Source organism: Rhinolophus sinicus, linkage group LG07 (assembly GCF_036562045.2).
Source record: "Rhinolophus sinicus isolate RSC01 linkage group LG07, ASM3656204v1, whole genome shotgun sequence".
In the NCBI taxonomy this organism is placed as follows: Eukaryota; Metazoa; Chordata; class Mammalia; order Chiroptera; family Rhinolophidae; genus Rhinolophus; species Rhinolophus sinicus.
This window is the reverse complement of record NC_133757.1, coordinates 7,735,837-7,759,287: the sequence shown is the minus strand read 5'-3', so window position 1 is coordinate 7,759,287 and position 23,451 is coordinate 7,735,837. Positions and strand designations below refer to the sequence as shown.

General features: G+C 48.6%; 1 protein-coding gene across 41 annotated transcripts in view; it reads left to right on the top strand.

Moving 5' to 3' along the window:
* The window catches only part of TACC2 (transforming acidic coiled-coil containing protein 2), a 186,365-nt gene that overhangs the window by 128,571 nt on the left and 34,343 nt on the right, over positions 1 to 23,451 (top strand). For 22 of the 41 annotated variants that reach the window (XM_074338945.1, XM_074338935.1, XM_074338943.1 and 19 more), the window contains 3 exons: positions 12,515 to 12,651; positions 18,614 to 19,925; positions 21,546 to 21,581. In XM_074338945.1, coding sequence (XP_074195046.1) covers positions 12,515 to 12,651; positions 18,614 to 19,925; positions 21,546 to 21,581 — 1,485 coding nt within the window. The remainder of the gene's footprint in view (positions 1 to 12,514; positions 12,652 to 18,613; positions 19,926 to 21,545; positions 21,582 to 23,451) is intronic. The other 19 variants (XM_019752919.2, XM_074338944.1, XM_074338952.1 and 16 more) reach the window with 1 other exon arrangement.

Below are 23,451 nucleotides of genomic sequence, written 5' to 3'. Positions count from 1 at the left end.
AGGTCCATGCCTGTGACCTACATGTTTACATGGACCAGAGGGGCTGATGGCATTGAGACTGAGGGGGTGCCTGATGACCTGGCCCTGCCGCTCCCCTGGTAAAGAGGGGAGAGTGTGCCCAGATCAGCTTTAACAAGCCCATCTCCATGGTTAATAACAGTGCAGAGTTGGCAAATACTACCTTAGAAAACACTAGTTTTCACAGCACTGGTTCAGTGCAAACCTGTCTTAGGTTCCTGGGCATATGGCATTGCCAGCTCACTCTGTGTTCAAGACCAGTCATCAGCTTTAGGAGCCTCAGTTATGACATCCGTGAAATGGGTTAACACCCTATTGCCCTCTACACACAGAAGAAATCCTGCACACAGGAAAGAATGCATGCTGGTGTTTGGGGCTCTGGAGAAGAAATAATACATAAAATGTTCATGAAATACTATGTTCCTGTTTTTCGGTCTTTTTGTTTTGTTTTTAATATAATTCCTAGAGAATGGTGAAGAACCTGAAATGCTGATACATTGTGCAAAAGGATACAGTAGTATCACTGGTCTCCACAGTTTCAAACAAGAAAACCCTTTAATGCCTGTAAAGTGGAAAAGAAGGTGCTAAACCTCAGAAACCAGCCTGCGCAGACAGCGTTTCTTTAATAATCGTTTCTGTTCTTTGCTCGTTTTCCTAGGCTTACATATTACATTGCCAGTCTATACTCAAACTTTTTATATTATATTTCTAATTTCCTGGATGCTGTTTTTTCCCCACTTCTCCAAATGCGACCACCCCTCCTAAAACTCAGGGCTTAAGTGCCTGGCACGGTGTGTGGAAGGGAAGCAGAGGTGTGGGGTGATTGTGGGTACAGGCTTTCCTGGACACAGTATGAATTGCCCAAATCTCAGGGGCCCTGGGAAATACCGCCTCCATACCCAGGTGTAATCTTTTATTGGTAAAAAATATTAGATGAAATTGGAGCAGTCAACTTGTAAGATAGAATAGGCCGGAGTGGCAGAATGATGGCTGCACGTGAAGAATTAGGGGCTGGGTCGTGTGCACCTTGGGGGCTAAAGTGATGCCGTGTGTACACCCTGTCATGCAGGGAGCTTGCAGTCTACAAGGGAGGCTGATACCATGAACCCAAACTGTACGTGCGGGTATTGTAGGAACTGGGGCGAAAACCTGTGTGCAGGGGGCGTGAAGCAATGGCAATAGCAGGGCCAGAGGGCTGCCTGGAGGAAGTGATGCTTCTGCTGAGCCGAGAAAGGCAAGCGGTGTCTGCTGGGTAGGAAGGCACACCTGGTGGAGGGAGCAGCAAAAGCAAGCTCATGGGGGCTGGCAGAGCCTTGGGGTCTGGCTTGAGTAGTGGGCACTCAGGGTGAGGGGGGACCACAGGGAAATGGCAGGGGCCAAATGTTGAAGGGCTCCTGCTAAGGAGTTTGGGCAATAATGGGGAGCCTTTGATGGAGTCGCAAGAGGAGTCTTGTGATCAGATTTGAGTTTGTGTTCAAGAAAAAAAAAAAAGGAGAAAAGCCCACCTTTGTTTGTTTCTTTTTGTCTTGCTCTGCATCATACAAGTTGACTTTCTTTCTTTCTGAGTTTCCAGATTTGCAACCTAAGAGATTGGCCGGCCTCGCTCTTTTAATCTATGGGTCCTTATTGGAATTAAGAGCGTGGCTTCTTGTTTTAGGATTGTTTGGAAATTGGTTTTCCTGAAAATTATCCCTGTGGACCTCACTGGTTAATAAAGAATTTCAACTCTTCTGCCCCATGTGGACAATGGTTTAGTGCACAAGAGGCTGCTCACCAGGGGAGTTGTGGGGGATAGACCGGGCTGTTCCACAGAGAACTAGGGGACATACGCCCAGTGCTCGCAGCTTGTCCTAATTAAGGGGAAACACAATGTCATTTTACTTAATATCCCATTGTATGTGTAGACAAAAGTAGATTTTATTTCCCCTGAAAAATGTATGGCCTTGTAGATAGCATGCAGATTAGAGCTACTCAAAGGCTGGCCTGACCAGATTGTGCGAAATTTGTTACGGCGAGTTAGCAAACCAGGAGGGCGGCCGGAATTGAAGAATTTCAGATAAAGCATTCTCACTGGAAGGAGCAGTGGAGGGAGCCGGAACAGTGAGAAAGGCCGCTTCATTCTGGAGCTGCAGGTCCAGGAGCACAAAGTATGTGTGCGTGGCCAAAATGGTCGCGACGGGCTCCGAGGTGAAAGGTTTTCTAAGCAGTGGGGACAGGGACACTGGGAGCAGATAAGGGCCAGGCGTGTCGCAAACGGTGTGTTCTGCTTCGAGAGGAAGGGAGCTGGGGGACATTGTGGAGTTGGGGGGTGTCCAGGTGCCAAAGTCAGGTGTGGCCCTTCCAGTTCCGCCAGGGTTCTGCTGGGGGAGCTGCAGACGTCCTACCCAGCAGGTACCACTTGCCTTTCTAGGCTCAGCAGAACTAGGGAGAATAGGGCACTGAATTCTCTGAGGAAACTGGGAGCAGCATTTCAAGTCTTTAAGAGGTCCCCAAGCCCTGTGTTTACCGTGGGTCCCCCTGTCAGGAAGCAGGTCTGCATTTCCACTTGTCTGGGACCCGGGAGGAGCTAAGGAGGAGAGTATGGCTCCCCAGTGATAGCACGAGCGAGCTCACCTCAGGACGTTCCGCAGACAAGCATCCATTAACGACTGAGTCAGGTGTGTGCCCACGGAGTGCGTCCCTTGCTCTGTGGGACACATACCTTCCTCTTCTCTCTCCTTCCCTTTCCTTCTGAGGCATTGCTTCCAAGTCCTCGGGTGAAAATAGTCTCTGAGGGGGAATTGAGGGTTGGGGGCCTCCGTCTTGAAATAGTGCTTAGAAGTGTCTGATTATTTTTCTGCGTCAGAGTATTTTTTTCATTCATTGATGGGAGTGCTATTTTTCCATCCCTGGTGCCTTTGTTATAAGATTTCTATTGACTTAGGTTTAGAAGCTCAGGAAGGATGATTTGGTTGATGGATTTTCATCAGCGAGTCTGATGTTGAGTGGGCCAGTTCTCAGTGGTCCTGTAGATTGTTACCGGAGCCAAGCAAATAAACCCTCTCTGGTGTTGGCTTTTGAAGGAAGTGCGATGTGGAAATGTCAAGTGTCAGAGTTTTTCCATCTTGATTCTGGGCAAAATTTATCGGATTCTGCATTCATGCTAGAGCACATGTGCTCACCAGGACCACTTTACTCAGTTGCATAGGCTAAAACTTAGGCAAAAGCCTTGATTCTGTCTTTTTCTTATTTCTAATGCTCCATCATCTGTCAACATGTCCTGTGACAACTAAAGAAGAGATAAGCTCCTAATTATTTAATTTGACTTACATTAAGATTCCAGCTGAAACCTGAAGCATGACTTTTAAATAGCAGGAACCTTGGGATAATGGAAAACTTTGAGCCTTTCATACGAGAAATTTGAGAAACAAAGCACAAAGCTGGCCTTTCACATCTTGACCCAAAAATAACAGAGAAGGCTGGAGTATGTTTCTAAGTTAGAGGGCTTGAAGGCATGACAAATCAAAATAGCCAGGTGACTTTTGTCAGATTTTATACCTTATTCTGTTCCTTTTATCATAAAATTGAGTAGTTTGTTGGCAAGAAGATCAGCTCTATGAGTCTATTTTAACTCAGTTCGGTTAAGGGATTGTCACATATCCATCCCTTCATCTTGACGGAGTTTGCCTTTTTGATGTGGGAAATTGTATCTGTTCATTGGAGCTTTGTTATATGTAACTGAAATCTGAGGTTACTTATCAGCCTTCTCGCATTTAAACCACTGATTATGGCTCCGATATTTGTGTTATTATTAAATCATCTGGTGTAAAAGATGACTCAGAGTCTGTTGGAGTCAAGAAAAATGATTTTCCTCCTGGTATCAGTTATAGTGCAAGTAAAAATAAAGGCTTCTTTTAGCCAGAACTTTTTGAAAGCACACTTGGAATCTCAGCTGTTTTCCCAGACACCTGTCTCCTTAACCTCCCACGTGTGTGTCACACCTGGCCACTTCTCACCTTCTCAGTTGATACTCTTCTAGTCCGAGGTTCTGTCGTCTTTCTTCTGTACTCTAATATCTCCTCACTGATCTGATGATCCCCCCACCTCGCTCCACTCCTGCCCCTGCTGCGGTTCCTGGAGCGGATCAGAACTACCTTTTAACGACATACGTCCGGGTGAGTCCTTCCCAGAACAACCCTCCATGGGCATCGCAACGCTTCCTGCTGACCTTCTCCTGGTCCACTTCACTCTCCCTGGGCCTGGCATCCACGCCTTGTACTTGGCAAACCCCTTCCAACCTCTAGGCTTTTCACCGTGTGCTTCTCTCTGCCTGGAACCTTCTGTCCCCGGCTCTGTGGTAACTGGCTTCTCCCTTCTTCACGTCTCGTCTGTCTCTGAGAAGTCTTCCTTCTAGGGAACGCAAGAGGGACAAACGCCAAATGTATCTGGAGCCCAGAACAAACCGTGTCAGCACTTGTTCTATTTTGCAGATTCCGTTTTCTCTCTGAGTGGCTGTGAATTAATTCAGTAAATAGTAGAGTGAAGTTTATTGCTTAATTTTTACAATTCCTTGCCCACAGCCATTTTCGCTGTGTGTGTGTGTGTTTGGAGGTGGGGGGTGGTGTGTGTGGGAAGAACAAGAAAATCACATTCTTCGTTCTGTAAACTCATGAATCATTGGCACAGCTGTCCCCTGACTGCAGGGCGCTTTAAAGAAAGTATGAGTATGCTTTCTGTCTCTCTGATTATGTTAAGGTGAAGGATACAACAATCCCCGTTGTAGAATGTTAACACTAAGGGCTAGAGAGAGTACCTGTCTTCTAAATGCCTGGCATTCTGCAAGTTACTTTACATGGACAAACTCAGTTCTCAAAGCAACCCGTGTTGTTAGTGATACTGCCACATGCTACCTGCTTCTACCCACTGCATAGGTGGGAAAACTGAGGCCCGGGATGTTACGAAACCTGCCCGAGGTTTCCCACCTACCCAGTGCCAGAGCATGAATTTTGGAACCAGATCTGTTGACTCTCTTTTTCATATTTGGTGCATGCTGTGCTGTTTCCTTCTGCAAGATGACCGGAATTGTATAATTCATATATTATACATAAAGAAGGTGCTTTAATGCAGACTTTCTCAGTTCAGAATTTTTAATAAGTGGGTCAAAGCCTGGGTTGACGATACTGCATTACATATGAGAGAATGGTGTGAAAATATGCTGGGACAGGCAATGCCTGAAGAAAAAAGCACATTTTCAACGTGTGGGACAGGACATGTTCCCTGTCGTTCATATACTGTTTACCAGCCATTCTTTTCCTTTTTATCACTTCAAGAGAGTGAAAGGAAGGACGCAAGATTTAAGCCCTCCTTTACTGTACAAAAGCACTGTTTGCAGGCGGTGGGAGAAAATGAGCTTTGAAAACTTTCTAAATGTCAGACTTTTACTAAAGTATTCTGGCCCCCCACCCAAGTCCAGGGTTGTGCATTCTATGGCCATGTGCAAAATCGTGCGTGAGGTTCATTGAGACTCACGATGGCCCACACATTGCCGTTTATTCAGCAGAGCTGAGAAAGAAGTTTTCTGGGGAATTTGTCTTTGATTAGGAGAGCAACTGTGGCAAGTGTGGTTGAGCGTTGAGTCTGGGCAGGGCCCCGAGGCTTGCCAATGTTCAGATCAGTGAAATAGAACAAAAACTAAACCCACTCAGGAAGTACGTTCTTTCTGAGTTGGGCAACGCTTCAAGGTCTCCAGAGGCCTCGCTCAAGGTCAGTGTTCCCAGCAGGAGGGAGTGATGCTGAGGGGAAGAGCCCAGCTGCTTGGCTCCCAGAAGATGTTCACCAGGCTTTCTAGGCTCCTCAGTGCTTAACAAGCTGGTTGAAGTCCACATGTGAGGTGTGTCGATAAAAACTCTGACTTCTCAGTGTGTTTCAGTAATGCACTGGGGGTGCCAAAACAATAGATGCAAGTGGACACTTTGGTCAGCATTGCTCCAGCCATAGTTCACTGTCATCAGAAGTGTGTGGACGCTCATGGTAACCACTTTTAGCACCTCTTGTAATTGCAGAAGTCAAACGTGACCTGTATTCATCTTTTGTTATTGGTATACATTGAGTATTACCATTTTAATAGTTTTTTCCTTTCTTAAAACGTGTATATACTTTTTTGGCACCCTCTTATTTGCACTGAGTGAGACATTACCTGTACTCCGTGGGCTGTGTGCCCCTCGAGGGCAGGGGGAATTCGAGCTCAGCGTGACCCACGTCCTCCAGGACGCACCTCCACCCACAAACAGCCTGGCAGGGCAGCCGTCCGCATTGTGTGTAGCCTCCAGATTGTCTTTCATGCCCAACATAGAAGACTTCCAGCCTGCTAACAACGCAGTTCCCCAAGTTTCTAATGCTGGGAGGCCAAGGGCACCATGGGAGCTGCAGTTATAAGGGTGGGGGAGGCATTATCCTTCCAGGTATTATCCCTGCTTATTGGACCAACAGCCCGAGGACCTGGGAGGCCAAGTGACTCGTCTGAGGCCACAGTTACAGTGAGTCGTGTAGTGGGAGGAATTCTGTGGTCGATGTTTGTTGCTTGTGGACCATCCATCCCACCTTCTGATTGGCTTTTGTAGGAATTCTGTCTCCCCCGTGTACCCATAAGAGATAGTCATGTGACCCAAGATGACCCCATTAGACGTTCCTCCCTGTCTCTTCAAATATGGTTCCTCAGCCACCACAGCCTTTCAATAAATTCCATTTTTACTTTAGTTATCTCGAGTCAGTTCCTGTTTCTGGCTGTCACCAGGTCTGTGTGTGTGCGCTTTCCCCGTCACCATTGCCACTTCTCACTGGGGGTGCCGCCTAACCTAGGGGCGGCCCATATGCCAATGACCTTTGCCCCTTTGAACCCTGCTGACATTTCTGTGGAGCCACCAAGCGACAGCTCCTTGAATTTGAAAACAGGATTGCAACAGATGCGAGGTGCTGGGAATCTTGTGATAATGTGACCTCATCTGCTGGGATTGTCCCTGGGTGTCAGCCTGGAAAATTCTAGCAGCCTGGCTTGCCAGAGCTAGCTTCGTGTTCATGGATGACAGCACATGATCGTGGGCTCCTCAGTTACCTGACAGCCCAGGAAGGGTCTTTGTGTTGAAATCCCATTCTCCCTTTACCTAAACCTTGGGGAGCAATATTGCAGAGCAAATTCCTTTTCTATGTGCAGGATGGTCAGGTTAAGGTGAAAGACCCTTTGCAGTCAACTCGAAAAAATTAATTGGTCAATGTTTTAGGCAGGAGGCAGTGTGTGTGTGTGTTTGGAGTAGGGACAGGCTTTGTTGACAAGGCGGTCTAAAGCGGAATATTTTGATGACTAGAAATTCGTGCACTGCAGTTTCACAAATATCCGCTCACTCACAAATCTATCAAACTCTTACTCACGTGAGATGAAGAGATGAATGAGACAGTGTGACCTGCCGAGAGCCCAGTTTCCTTTGTCTTCAGGGACGGCAGATGGTCTCTTGGCCTGACGCAGGGCGTTGGGCCAGCAGTCCTTCCTTTCCCTGGGTTGTAGCCTCAAATGGAGGGAGGTGGCGGGAGGGCCTGCATTCCCACTTGTTCTTCTTGCTCAGGCGGCACCCTCCACGAGGAGCTCGAGAGTGGGGCTCATGTCACGGGAAGCCCCCTACTTCTAGAGGGTCTGCTGTGTCCTTACACTCTCAGTGGGTGTTCCGGTGTGCACAAGAACCTCTGTCCCCTGGGTCGCTTTCACGGTGGGAGCTGCAAACTGCAATTCTGAGGAATGGATCTAGAAATAGATATGCACATGGGAATATCTCTCCCCTTTAGCAATGCTTCAGGACAGCTACTTCTTGATACTCATGTAACATTTAGGTATATGTAACTTTAGATTTCCAGGGGGGAAGGAGGGCACAGGCTTGTTTTGGAGGCTCTTATTTGGAGGCAGGCCTGGTTCTGTGGATGCTCTGCCACGAATGGACCCATGACCTTGGGTAGTCAGTTTAGCTCTCTGGGCCTCAGTTTCCTCGCGGGTTTTAAAAGACAACATATGTATAAGTGTGTTGGAATAGGAAATGATCTCTAAATTTTCTTCCACCTTCAAAGTGGGAAGAGTCTATGTTTTCTGAAATTTCCTACCCCAAGCCCTTGAATTATCTCCAGTAAAATTTGAACAAATGTAACCATTTAATGATATGCTGGAAAACTATACAGTATTTCTATTAAAAGATACCCATGCTTTATTTGTGCATACACATTCACACATACATTTGTATATATGCGTGTCTATATTATACTAGCTTAACTACATTATACTAACTGTATTACCTACGTTATACTTTACAGATAGTATATGATATGATACTCCTTACCTTATATTAACGTGTTTATGTGTGGGTGCTAATCTTGCACTATTTTGTTGTTGTAGTTCATAGAAGTAAAACATGAAAATATCTGAAGCAAACCAAAAATATAGGTGACCAGGCCCTTGGGTTCTAGATTTTGCCAGCTAGCTGTCTTGCTTTAGGGACAGGTTCAGGAGGTGCTCTGTTTTGACACAGCGTGTCCCCTATGGAGTGGACTGAGTTCCTCATTGTGTGGTTTTCAGATTGTCCTCGGTAGGAATCCAAGAGAATATTTGAAAAAGTATTCAAAACGTCACTGACACACACCTGGGGAGCTTGGCGGGTTTGGGTTTCAGCGGCTAGCACCGTCTGTCCGCACTTGGAATTACACGTTTCCGTGTGTCCTCCTCTTCTGTACAGCACCCTGTGTTGTCTTAGATGCCACCCACATATTGCCTTGTGCTGATGGATTCATTCGGATTTGCTTGGTTAGGGAGCTCTCCTGCTCCGTCTGCCTTGTTGAAGAATCGCCCATGATCAGAGGACAGGTTGTTAAAAACAGGCGCTGTTTGTATAACTCATCGGTGTGTAGCAGGACTTTTCCTGGTGATGTGCACCCTGGTATAATGCTACCCCTGGCGTCATCCCCAACGCTTAGTGCCAAATTTGCAGGTTTATCAGACTAGCCTAATTGTTGTCAATGGTAGGCTTTATAATAAGGATGTATTATAAACTGAGCTGAAAATAAATGAAATATTACTTTATGCGTAGGAATTTCACGTAAGAGTCATTTGGAAAAACAGTTCTGTTGCTGTAAATGTTTGGAAGCCACTGATGTAAAAGGAGACAGAGTTTAGAGGCAGACAGTTCTGGATTTGAGCCCTGCTTCCGTTGCTTACTAACTAGATGGCCTCGGGCAAGGTAATTTGCCTCTCTAGGCCATAGTTGTGTCATCTGTAAAATGGACTTGCCCTCCAGCAGGCAGGAGGATATTTTTGAAGATTATGGAGAAGTGTACAAATGCACTTAATCTAGTGCCTGACACATAACAAAAAAGTTTACCATCTGATAGCTGTTACGTAGAATGCTTTTCATGCTGGGAATTAAAGTCAATATATTTCATGACTGGCCATTAAGGGCAATTTCTTTACACTATAGAAATACATGTATTTCATTGTATTTGCATACATTTGCATATTTACTTATACGGAGAACATAGCATATGCATATCCTGGTAAATATATTTTTCTATAATTTAGAGACATTTTAGCAAACTGTAGTGCCACATTTCTCTTTCTGATGCATCGTCGAGGCAAATTAAATTAATTTTCTTTCATTTCGAAAGTGTGTGGAGCCTTAACAGAATAATTTCTTGTATTTCAGTTCTGTCGTAGAAATAAAAATCAAACAGCCGGTGGGAACTGCTTTCGCGCATGGGACTGTAAAATGCCGCTTTATTTGTATGTACAGGCTCTTTGTGGGTGGACTGCAGAAATCCCTGCTCTTGGAAATGTTTTTGAGCCCCCTGGGTAACTGAAGAGGAAAAAAAGAGCTAATTAAAAAAGCTGCCATCCTCCTCTAATTAACTTGCTCTCCGCTCCTGGGAAGAGGGTGTGGAAATACGACAACAACACAGGCAACGCTGGGAGTGAATGCCATTCTAGTGGTCCGTGGTAGCCCCTGGTGTTTTGACGCAGAATAGTTCATAGTAAACAGGCAAGGAACCACAGAGGGACTTGCTGTGCCCTCTCCCTCTCCACGCACTACCTCCCATGCAGGGCAGGGGGAACAGTGGTCCCTTGTGAGCAGGTGTGTGGGCCGGGCAGCTGCAGCAGGAGACACCTGCTTGGAATTCCTCAGCGTGAACCCAAGAGCATACAGCCCTCCCTGTCGCCGGCTTGTGCTGCTGGGAAAGAGCAGGGGCCCTTTGTGCTCAAACGCCATACGTCACCAGGGCCCAGGGATGCAGAACCACGGAAGAGCTCGAAGTCTCTCCCTCTATCTATCTATCTGCTGGACGCCAGAGACAGTCACAGCATGTGTGGCTGGTGGTGCAGCTAACTTTTTCATGACATCTTGAAGAGATTTAGATGCCAGAGAATTAGGAGGGGAATTCAGGGGACTAAGGCTGTTCCTTAGCAGAAATGGCTTTTACCTCCTGGAGGCTGTGGTCCCCAGTGGAATGGGCCCGGTGGGTGTGGATGGCGGTGACCAGCTGTGGGCACCCCAGTCTGCTGGTCCTTCCAGGAAGCCCTGGAAAGAGGCAAGTTGGCTCCGTGTGTTTCGGCAGCGTTGCCCCTGACGCATGCAGTGCTGGGGGGCCAGGGCGACACAGCCAGATCCCAGTTCTTGTTGCTCTTTGATGCTCAGTTGTGTAACTTCCTTGTGTGTTTCCTACGGTTAGGAAACAGACTCCGCAAAACTTCAGGGACCTAGATGTGTTGTTGTCCAAGTGTGGATCTTATATTCTCCTCTCTAGACAAAAGCTAAGCCCTGTATTATTCATGTGTGTTTGTAAAAAGTCAGCACGGCCCCCATCGTGTTTGCATGAATTAAGTCTTTGCTCGTGAAATTTGATAGTGTGCAGGCTTCGGCTCATTGGATCCCATCAAAAGCAGCTCTGATGTTTCTGTTCATCTCTTTGGGTCCCTGGAGGGCGTGTGACTGGTTGGAGGAGCCAGAGTCCTTGGAGGGGTGGGGGAGTGGGGGACCTTTGGCATGGATGAAGTGAATCACTGACAAACACGTTGTAAAAACATCGATGGAGATTTTTCTGAAGGCGAGCTCACACATGGCTCCTTTTTTCAGTCCTGGCTGACTGTAGAGGGATTGGTTGGTTCCTGGTCTCTCTGCTGGCTGACAGATGGTCTGTAGAAGATGCTGACCCTGGCAGAGGTCACTGATCCTTTGACCTTTGTGGGAGCTCGGCAGCCTGAGCATTTCGTTCTCCATACTCACCTGACGTGTCACTCCCTGATTATATGTTTTCACCCAGATTTGCCCACTGGATCACTTGTGCCAGCAGCAATCCTAAGTATCCACCCTCTTGATAATTACCTCCCTTGTAGCAACTGAATAAATGGCATTTTGGTCTATTTAAAATATTCTGAGAGATGGGAGTCAGCCCAGGTGATGCTTCTTGCACTCTGGCATCTTCAGAGCAAGGTTGGGCCAGGACCGCAGACGACCGGGCCTCTTGAGCAAGCGAGGAGCTGCCCTCCGGCTGGAGGACACATGCGTGGCTCCGTGATTTGAGGAGAACTCATTCTTTCTGGCTTAACATTGAGCCCCTGGTGGAAGCAGGGTGATGGAGAGGGGTTGTCTCCTTTGGCTTTCCTTCAGCCCAGGACAAGGCTTTAGTTTAGTGAGTGGCCTCCCCTTGTTATTGGGTGGGGTGTCCTCTGCGTGGAATTTTGGTCCATTGTCTGAGTGAAGAATCTTCCTTGAGAGCCGCCTTTTCTGCAGACTTTGGGGGGGGGCATTTTCACACTGTTGGGGTCAGTGGGGTCAGTGTCTTGGTCTGGCCCATCCTCCAGCTGACTGGCTTGCCTGCATTCATTCATTCATTCCCTGCCTCCTGGTTTAGGCTCAGGGATGCTGTGATTCCCCTCTGCCCTCATGGCCTTTTCAACTAGGTAAAGGAGAAGAATAATTAACACGCTTAGAGAGAGAATAAATCTCCAGTAACAAGTGATGAGAAGCGCTGGGAAGGAAGGGCAGAGGGAAAGGATGATGGGGTGGGTGGGGTGGGGAGAGGCTGCATGAGGTGGAGTCTTGGAGTGAGGATCTATGGGTGTGTTGGAACCATGGCATCGAACAGTGTTCCTTAGAACATCTCCGTATCAGTTTGTCTGAGTTGACGCTAAATAACACGTGCCAAAGTTGATCAAAAGATTCCGCTGTTTGTGTTTGTCACTAAGGCCAGAAACGTGCGTTTTGAGTAGAGCTGAGTTCAGAGAATTTATCATTGGGGCACAAAGCTGATACTGAGATTCACTCTTGGGACTCATGCTGCGAAATGACTTTCCTCGCGTCTGTTCTCGAACGGTTTAATTGGGCAGCAAGCCTGATTCCATGGGGGGGAGTCAGTCAGGAGGCCACACACTGCTCAGCAGCACTAGCCCAGGCCTCTGCTTAACCTTGTGTTTCTCTCCCTCTCTTTCCATCAGGAGTTCTGACTCTGAAGAAGCATTTGAGACCCCGGAGTCCACGACCCCTGTCAAAGCTCCACCAGCCCCACCCCCGCCACCCCCGGAAGTTATTCCAGAGCCTGAGGTCAGCGCACCGCCTCCCCCCGAAGAACCAGGTAACCAAGGCTCAGGCGCCCCCTGGGGAGACACAGCACCTCTTCCTGGGGTACGGCTAGAGCAGGGCACCCGCCTCGAGGCTGTCGCTGAAGCTCTTTAGATTGTCCCCAGTTGCTGGTACCTCACAGCTCTGAGCTGTGTTTTATGTGGGTGAAAAGTGAGGGTGAGCAGACACAGCAGATTGTTCTGTTCTTACCTTGCAGAAGGGACTGGGATCTACAGGTAGGGTGTGTACACCCCTGTGCTTAAAGCTGCCCCAGGTGAGGAATGGTCTTGGGTGGGAGGAGAAGGAACAGGTGGAAGGCTGGGCCTCCATTTGTACTCCTGCCCTGACCAGGAGCCAGGTGGTCTATAAAATAAAATCCCATTTGACCTTGATTTTTTTTTTTTTTTAAAGAAAGAAATGAATGGTGTTCTTGTTAACCTGCCCTGGGTTCAAGCAGGCTATTGTTTTGGAAAAGATAGACATTCCCGGGCTTCATTGCTAAAGCTAATGCTCCCTGGTGTTGGGGGAAGAGGGGTAGGACTTTTTAGGGAGAGAAGACGTCTTTGCTGGTGTCTGATAAATGCAGTTTTGGTATCTTCCCTTTTTGACAGCTCATCAGTTAGTAATATCCGATTACACACGGCCAAACGAGGTGCTGGGCTCTGAGGGTGTAATTATTGGGATTTATTTGATTTCAAGGTGGAAAAGTAGCCAGAAAGGCCACTTACATTTCTCAGGGAGTCTTTTGCATCCCACTTTCTTTCATATACTCAAGCATATAAAAATTCATTTCCTATAATAGTGTAAAAAAAAAAAAATCACCCTTAAGTTTAATGGAACATGAATGACAAACAGATGGTAACCCCTAAGTCAAAGATGTGATTAAGCAGCAACTGTCTTTTTGTGGGTGTAATCAGTCCTGCCTATAAATGGGTGGGACACTTTAGAAAAGACCTGAGAAGGAAAACAACAGTGTGTTGCCCTGGTCGGTCCGTCCCCAAGCGTCATGGACCGTGCCGAGGAAGGCCGTTGCTGTGAGTGCGTCCTCACTGCTTCTGGGGGTGGTTTGCCATGTCTCTTCTTTTCTTTGGCCTGCCCTTGTTCCTCCTGCCTGACTGGCTTTTCGACAAAGCAAAGAAGAATCTCCTTTCTTAAAAACAAACACTCGCACAGCACTCACCTCTTTCTTGGATGGCAGTTTCCAAAAGAATGAGTATTATGGGGGAGTGAGAAGCCCCCCCCCCCAGAAGGGGTTGGAGCCGTTAATTACCCTGAGTCCCAGCCCCACGGGACTTCTGATTACACTGGCTGCAGTCTTTGAACAGGGACTTTCTCCTTCTCCACCTTGGAAAACTACAGTGAGGCTACATGTGTGCCAATGATACAGTAAGAACACTTATGGTTGGGTCTGTGTCTGCCTAACGCCCCCCGGCTCGGGCTGTACAGAGATACATTTGGTTGGCGGCACTTGTTAGAGAAGCCTGCTGGTCCATTCTGCAGACAGCACGGGACATCACCCAGGTGTGAGAAGGCGGCTGTGCTTGCTTGCAGAGCTGGGTAGAGGAGGAGAAAGCTTCCTTCTGAGAACCATGGGAAAGAAAGGGCAAGAGAAGAAAAGCTATTGTTTGGTCTTCCTCTGCAAAAGTACGCAGGCCAGTGCTAAAGGGGCCAAAAGAATCCCACGAAACAATAGACGTGACCTTTGGCAGTGACTAAAGACATGATTTTTCCTCCTGGAAATCTGCATTTTATAAAACAATCAATCACCTTGTCTCGGGTGCTACCAGCATGTTTGCACTCCATGGCAGGGAGGATGGGCGAGATGAAGGATGGGCAAGATGCTGGGGTTCACCTTGCATCTGCCCTGGTCTGGGCTGGGCCAGGATGCGGTTTATCTGAACCCAGTTTCCTTATCCAGAGAATGAAGAGGGTGAACTTGAGTGCCCTCAGCTCCTTCCCTTCTAACCGTCCATGATCCTGTGAGCAGACACTTGGATGCTGTACAGTGCCTCTGTTATTAGAACTCAAACTGGCCACCGAGAGACATCATTACATGCCACATAATTAAGTAATATCTCCCATTTTAGCATCTGCCACGTGCCAGGCCTGTGCTAGGTTCTTTGCATGTTTCATCTCCGCGTCAGATAAGCAAATGAACATTATGAATTGCAATAGACTATTATTCATATACATAGAAGATGTAAAGCTATGCTCCCTGTGTGGGCCATTTACCCTTGATTTCTTGGTTTAAGTTAAGAGTCTGTGGTCTGCGAGTGCAGGGGTCTCATGTGTTGACACCTTTGGTCCTATGGATCCCTGCCCAGAGGGAGCTCATGAAAGGGGAGAGTTGGGAAGGGGGAGAGAGAAGTACCAACACAGCTGATAGTAAGTACTCCAGTTAGAAACAGTCCGGCAAGGCTAAGAGATGTGGCATTTGGAGATGGTAGGGTGACGTCAGTTGAGTGGCATTAGTTGCCTCCTATTAGCTTTCTTTCCTTGGAATTCCCCCTTATTTCCAAACATTTGCTTTTTTGCCTAGCTTGGGATTTAATGGCCTGGCACTGGTGTCATGGGCTACACTGTATTCCCCCCGATTCAGCTGTTGAAGCCCTAACCTCTAGAGTGACTGTATTTGAAGGTGGGACCTTTAAGGAGGTGATTAAGATTAAATGAGGTCAGAGGGTACAGCCCTAACGTAAGAGGACCAGTGTCTCAGTAAGAAGAGGAGGACACACCAGGGATGAGCTCGCACCGAGAAAGGGCCATGTGAGGACACAGAGAGAAGACAGCATCTGCAAGCCAAGGAGAGCGAGGCCTCAGGAGAAGCCAGACCTGTCAACACCTTGATCTTGGACTTCCAGGCCCCAGAGCTGTGAAACAGTAAATGTCTGTTGTTGAAGCCCCAGTCTGTGGCCCAAGCAGAATGATCTAACCGGGGATCCCCTTTGCATATCATGAACCAAGGGCGTTGATTTCATCATCAGACCAAGTTGGAACCTGGAGCTGGGGCAGGCATTACCCAGGTCGACACTGCTGGGGTGCGTGAGGTGGACGAGGTGTTCATGTGGATGGATTCACGTGGGGTCTGGTCCTTCCTCACCTCTGTCCACAACATACCCCCGGTGGCTGACACGTAGGAGGCACCCACGTTATCTGTGGGCATGCACATAGGGTGTGTGGACATTCAGAAATCCAGTGGGTATACTGGGAACCCAGTTGGCCCACACTTGCTTTGGAAAATCAGGGCCTGCACCTGTAAGTGACCTTTTCCCTCTAAGAACTGCCTTACTCAGGGATCCTTCGAAGAGCCTCCGAAGGCCCTCCCAGCCCTGTAATGAGCTCTGTGGGGCAATCGGCTCTGGTCACCACACAGTAAGACAGCCGTTCTCCACCAGGGACAGTTTTGCCCTCCAAGGGAACATCTGGCAATTTCTGGAGACATTTTTGGTTGTCAGATCTGGGGTGTAGGGGGGTTGCTATTGGCACCTAGCGGGTAGGGGCCAAGGACGCTGCTCATGAGCCCGGCAGCCCCTGTGACAAAGAACTAACTGATCGCAAAGGGCCACAGTGCCGAGGTTAATGAACCCTGCGGCACGATTAGGTTTCCTGGGCCATGGTGATTTAATTAGGGAATGTCAGTTCTAAGTAGGAAAGCTTTGTTAAGCAGGCCGGGAGCTTTTTTCCCAGGAAAATAGTGAGCAGATGGTTAAGCTGACTCTCAGCTGGCTGCTGCATGATTCAGGGCAGAACCACTGACATCAGAAGGCCCTCGGAAGGATTTCTTCCTTAGGCTGCTGGGGATGGGCCCGGGCTTGTTCTTTCTCCTTCAAGGCCCACTTGAAAGTACCTGGTCCTCTGGGTCCCCTGTCCTCTGTGCCATCTGTACTGTGTGACCAGGGCAGGAAGACCAGGCAACTGCTGATGGGAGGATGGGGTCCTTAAGGGTGCCGGGTCCTAGAGGAAATAGGGAGGGAGTTGAATTTAGAATGAAGGGTGAGGACACGCCTGCTTTTGAGAAGCGCAGGAAACAGCGGTGTCTCAAGACAATGGAGAAGTCATTTGGCGGAAGGACAGCAGAGCTACCTAAGAGGCATCAGTCAAGTGCTCCATCTTACAGGATGTCGGCTCCAAGTGTGGCCTGGGGTGGCGTTGGTGCAGAATTGAGGAGAAGACTTGAAACTACGACTGGCTAATAGATGTGCTTCTGGAAGGTGCTCTCAATTACAAAGGCATTTATTGAGACGGCAAGAGAAAGTGCAGCAAGTCCGGGGCAAAAACAAAGGTAAATCAGAGCAGCTCCTGAACTGAAGTGGCTTGAAGTTTCCTTGTGCTGTCATCTCTCAGGCAGCACTTCATCTTCTGGGTCCTCTGCCAAGTACTCTGAGAGAGGTTTGCTTGTGAGCAAAGTGTGGTAAGCACTTCCCACCTGGAGAGTGAGAAGTACTCCCACCAGGAGGTTTGCAGTAGTGAGCGTGAAGTGCTCTGAGAAAATCTGTGAGAAGTCAGTTTGGGTTGAAGTGAGCCTTTCCCAAGCCTTGCTTGTTTGTTGGGATTAGGGGTAGGGCTGCCAGATGTAGTAAATAAATAAACAGGGTGCCCAGTTAACTTGAATCTCAGAGAAACAACATAGACTTGGGACATGCGACACATTTATGCCAAAAAAAAAAAGTGTATCCATTTATCTGAGATTCACGTTTAACCAAACATCCTGTATGTTATCTGGCACTGTACCACCAGCGGGCGGTGGGGTGGGTGCTGGGGGCCTAACTCCTGCTGGTGAAACACACTTTGCAAATGACATCCCAAGTTGTATGTGCCAACTCTGTAATTCCTTCTTCCGCAGACCACTTTGCAATGTTTGCCCTCTTTTGTGTAGTGACATGTTTTTGATTTTCTGGCCAATCATTGTCTGGCCTCCTTGACTGCCCAGGACAGCTGTGAAGCCAGAAATGCATGAAACGTGCCACCTGGTACGAGCAGAGCCAAGGCCAGGCTGCCCAGATCCCTATGGGGCAGAGGGGCCGTGAGGTGATGGAGCATTTGGAGCATCTACAGCTTGTTGGAAAATAAGGAGCAACCTCTTTGGCCGGTGGTGGCTGAGGGGGTGGAGGAACCGAGAGGAAGCAGCCAGAAGAGGAGAGAGAATAGATAAGGGGAAAGGCTGAGCAGAGGAGCGTGGCAGACAGGGTTGGAGGGAGAGATTACAGGGGATGCTTGGAGTAGGGACAGCTGGCTGATGGGGCAAGCTCAGTCCTGTTGCAGTTGTCTGGGGGTCTCCACAGAAAGGCTCCCTATTGTTCCTCACAGTGGCCTTACTTGCATCATTCCTGTCCTCCTCGCCTGCTCCTGTCCCTTGCTTTAGCCTCACTGGCTTCTGATATTTCTGTAACATGCCAGGCATGCTTCTACCCCAGGCCTTTGCACTTGCTGTTCCCATTGTATAGGATGCTTCCCCCAGGATGTCCTCCTGGTGCACACCTTTACCTTGTTTCTCATGTTTGTTTGAATGTCTCCTCCTGGGAGGACTTTGCCCAACTACTTTATTTACAAATTGCAACACCTCTACCCTTATTTTTCTCCATAGCACATATCTGATAGTCTGTACATTTTTCTTGTTTCTTGACTGTCTTCTTCCTGAAGAGTGTAACTTCTAGGAGAGCAAGGATTTTGCTCATTGTTGAACCTCCAGCACTGAGCACCGTGCCTGTTCCTAACTGAGCACTTGGTAAATGTTTTCGCTGCCTGAATGGTCTGAGCTTTCCTTCAACGGCCCTTCTCACTCCCACTCTGTGGATGAGGGAACTGAGGGGAAGCCGGTCCAGGGTCTGAAATGCGTAACGGACGGGTGAGAGCCGGATTTGTGCTCATGCGGTGGGCCGACTTGACCAGTGGCCTCTCTTTGAGGCTGAGAGTCTGGCCTGAGGTGAGAAATGGTCCCAAGGGTCCTTCGTTGACCGATCTGTCTCCATTTCCAGGATGTGGTGCTGAGGCGGCCTCCGTCCCCGATGGCCCGCAGAGCAGCTCCGTGGAAGGCAGCCCTTTCCGTCCTCCCACCCACTCCTTCTCCGCCGTCTTCGACGAAGACAAGCCGATAGCCAGCAGCGGGACTTACAACCTGGACTTCGACAACATCGAGCTGGTCAACAGCGTCCAGACCTCGGAGCCGCGCTCCTCGGACTCCAAGAATCAGGAATGCAAAGTGAACGCGCGGAGGAAGTCCACGGACTCTGTCCCTGCCTCCAGGTCCACACTGTCCCGCTCTCTCAGCCTGCAGGCTGGTGACTTTGATGGTGCTTCTTGCTCAGGCAACACTGAGGCCGCAGCCCCGGCCCCAGACGCATGTAGCACGGGTTGCAGCAGTGCTTCCAATACGCTTAAGAGAACTAAAAAACCGAGGCCACCTTCCTTAAAAAAGAAACAGACTGTTAAGAAGCCGTCTGAAACGCCCCCAGTGCAAGAGACGCAACAAGAGCCAGTGGAGGAGAGTCCGGTCCCCAGTGAGGAGCAGCAAGCATCTGAGACTAACGTGGAATCAGCCCAGCCGGAAGGTTCTGGAACAGCCTTGTCGGAGGAGCCACCCCTGGAACCTGCTGCTGTGCCCAGGGCTTCCTGCCCTCTGGACTCAGAGGGTGCAGACGGGGCTGTCCCCCCAGCTTCTGGAGGTGGCAGAGTACAGAACTCACCCCCCGTGGGAAGGGAAGCATTGCCTCTTGCCACGGCCCCAGAGTCAGTGGAGGTGACCCCATCAGATAGCGGGGGGCAAGAGGACTCCCCAGCCAAAGGGCTCTCAGTGAGGCTGGAGTTTGACTATTCCGAGGACAAGGGTAGTTGGGACAGTCAGCAGGAAAACCCCCCTCCTACCAAAAAGATAGGCAAAAAGCCGGTTGCCAAAATGCCCCTACGGAGGCCAAAGATGAAAAAAACACCTGAAAAACTGGACAACACCCCTGCCTCACCTACCAGATCCCCTGCTGAGCCCAATGACATCCCTGTTGCTAAAGGTACCTACACCTTTGATATTGACAAGTGGGATGACCCCAATTTTAACCCTTTTTCTTCCACCTCAAAAATGCAGGAGTCTCCCAAACTGCCCCAACAATCTTACAGCTTTGACCCAGATGCCTGTGATGAGTCCATTGACCCCTTTAAGACGTCCTCTAAGACCCCCAGCTCACCTTCTAAATCCCCAGCCTCCTTTGAGATCCCAGCCAGTGCCATGGAAGCCAACGGAGTGGACGGGGACGGGCTAAACAAGCCCGCCAAGAAGAAGAAGACGCCACTGAAGACGTAAGTTCAAGGGAGTAGGCGGGGCTGTGCAGTGGCGTGGTCTGTGGTCCCCTCTCTGCCTGGATGAACTTGGGCCGCCCTCTTCCCTCCCACATTTGCTGTAATGGCCCCATGTTTGTGGCAGGACAGCCGTTTTCCTGCCTTTCTGTGCCCACAGTGGTGGCATTTCCCCATCCACATATCCCTTTGGGTCCAGAGTCCTTGATCTTTTGCCTTAATAAGTCAGGGGCCTAAAGCTTTACTTTTAGTTGAAGACCTGGCATTCAACTCCAGGGGAGTGTGGGAGATCCTATAGAAAGGAAACAGCCTGGTAGAGAGCTGGTCAGCCTCCCTGTCGGTGACTTACCGTTTTCCATTTAGCAAGTGAATCGCCTTTTGGGGTGGCCTAGAAGCTAGGAGATAGGCGCTATAAGATACTGTTAAAATTTATAGTGTTCATTTCTGCTTGTTAATGAGATTAGTCCAGGAGGCAAACACAGGCTCCAGGAGGCCTGCTCCCTTCCCTGTACCCCAACTGGCCTGTAAGAAACACCCCTATTTGTCTCCATCCCTCTCTATAGCTGTCTTTGGCACACAAGCCTCCAAAGGCCCTATAGATCCAGAAGAGCTCACTGGGACCCAAAAGTGACAAGCCCCGCAGTCCCCAAGAGGCCATTAGGAATCGGGTCTATTGTCCACAAACCCTTGCCCAGTAGATGACCTTGAATGCTACGTGTCCATGCCTCCAGAATTCATTCTGAGACCCAGGCCTGACTTGTATGGCTGCAGGTCCATTCTCAGGACTTAGGTCCAAGTGTGGTGTGGCTTGGTACTTGGAGCCTTTCTCCTTGTTCTCATGTGAAGTATCGTCGATAATTTAACAAGGCTGTGGAGACCAGTCTTCCGGCGGCAACTCAGCAGAACAGACCACAGCCGATGACCCCTGATCTAATTGAGTCTGTCTGGCACTAGTGGAATCAATCAGGGTGGCCTGTTTATCTCCCATTCCGGGTTCTCTCTTGAGCGTCTAACATTTGCGAAGAACCCGGGGCTTCCTGAGAAAAGATTCCCTAAGCCGGCTTTGGCCTTAGATCACCCTGCTGCTGCCTGGTGGTGGCCAGGAGGCAGTCCTGGGCAAAAATGTGGACTTTCCTTAGATCAGTTACCCAACCAGGCTTTTCCTAGAGAGTCTATAGAATCTGTGTTGGAAACTTTATTTTAAGGCTCCAACAAGAGAAGTCTGAAATGCTCAGACTGCAAAGCCGTATTCTCTCATCTTTGGAATGAGCCAACGTGTGGCCACCACCTCCTCCCCCACATAGCTTGGCTGTATTCTGTTCTATCATCAGAGCTAACAGGTCCATCTTGAAACCTCACCTCTAGTAAAGATGGCTTGGAATCCTACACTGGGTGACAAAGCTCTTTGGGCACAAATGCTTTACGGGATAATCGGAACCAAGAGAGGAAGGTTTTCTTCCCCATCCCCTCTCCAGAAAGCTGGGATATTTCCCACACTCCCAAGCAGAACCTACAGTGAGTGGCTGTTGGATCCTAACTCGTTAATAACCAGTTGTCTGCAGATTTATCTTTTTTGTCAGTTCCTTCTGTCTGTCTCTCTTTTTCTTTGTCTTCTTGTCTTAGGATGGTTGAAGATGTGATGTCTGTATGTTCTCTGTTGTAAGTAAATTTAATGGAATCTGCCTCTTATGCTAAATGTGCTTTTTCCCCCTGCTTTTTGTTTTTGCTTCCAAGCCCTTTTTCTTTCCTCTCCATGGCTGCTTCTTACATATTTCTGTGGCGGGCCTGGGAGTGATGGGGCATGGGGCTCCCCAGTAGCAGAGGTTATTTTTCTGTTTCATAGTGATTAGTGTAAGTGAAACTGCTTGGCTGTGAAAATGTGATTATCTAACATCTGCCTGTTTGTCAGGAATGGAACATTTTTTTCCCCCTTGCATATTGGATGTCTTCATCTGAAACCCATACATTTTTTTTTTTTAACTCTCATTCCATTCTTTCATTTAAAATTGGACGAGTGGGCGATTGCTTTCAAAGTACTGCAAGTACTGTGGCTTCACGTGAAAATAAGCCTCCAGTCTGACCACAGGCAGTGATTGCTGCCACTTATTCTTTCTAACACGTAAAGCACAAGTGTTGGGGCCGTTCTGCCCTGAGACCTGCAGGAGCCCCCTGGAATGCGGGGTTGGCTCAGAGTGAAGCCATCACCAGGCTGCTCGGGGCCTGTGTCCTTGGTCACCCAGGACCAGGCTGTGCAGCCGCACGCCATCTGTGGGTCACCCTGCTGGATGTAGGTGGAAACAGTAGACCACCTCTGTACCTCCCTTGCTTGGCTTCCCTGGCGAGGGGGGCTCTTTGGGGCAGCTCCCAGGGGCCCAAGGACAGCACTGTCACTGCCTCCCCGTTCTTACAAGGGAAGCTGGTCCCAGGCATCCAGCAGCCCCAGGAGAGGGTTGAGTCTCTCAGGCTCTCTTCTGCCCAAGGGATTTCTTTAGTATTTTAGACTCATTTAGCAACTTTAAAATATATACTGTTCATATATTTATATGCATGAATAAATATGTGCTTCAAGCTGTGATAGTACTGTTCATATGGCAAATGCCATAAATGCTGTAAATAACCACTTATAGTATTTTTTTCATGACTGAATGCCATTGTTGCAGCATTTTATTTGAGAGAACACAAGGAAGGGACTTGAGTGCCTAATGGCCCTGTCCGTCCAGTTAATGTGTAGAGCAAGGCAAGGGGGTGAGATCTAAGGTAAGGGATTCCCCCTTATTTTGCTGGGGGCAGGACCGTACCACACAAGAGCCGGAGACCAGGAGGCAGGGCCAATATGTAGGTGGAGCAGCCTCCATTCTGACAGTGGAAGTGACCCCTGACCTCCCAGTGGACTAAGGGAACCATCTGTACTGAAAGTCCCTTCCTTCTGACCCCTTCGGGAGTCGGATCTGATGTGTCCTTGGTCCTCACGTCCTCACCGCCCCCGATTACTTACATGAAGGGGAAGGAAAGGGAGAAAAGAGACATGAATCTCGTCTGTTAGCCATGGTTACGAAAAGACTTAAACAAATCGTCTTATCCCTGAAAAGAGTTCTGGAGATTGAGTGACAGTGTGAATGTACTTAACACGACTGAACTGTACACTGAAAAATGTTTAAGATGGTAAATGTTGTGTTGTGTGTATTCTTTACCAAAATTAAAATTAAAAAAAATCATCTCACCTGAGCTCAGAGGTATAGGAATCCATGAAGCTCAGAGTACCTGGGAAGAGGAAGGACCCTTCCAATTCTCTCTGAAGACCCAGAACGTTCCTTCCTGTGTTTGCATGGCTCCGAGAGTCGTGTGTTACGCGGTGTGTCAGCTTGCCTGTCTGTAAATTGAATCCTGTTCATTGATAATCATGAACCCCTCCCTCCACCTTGGTCAGGCATTCCTGGATGAATCAGTACATGAATCTGCTCATCCAAAATTTGCTTTTTAACATAAGTAAAAGAAGAACAGCTGGTTAAATTTAGCTTCGTTTTTCTGG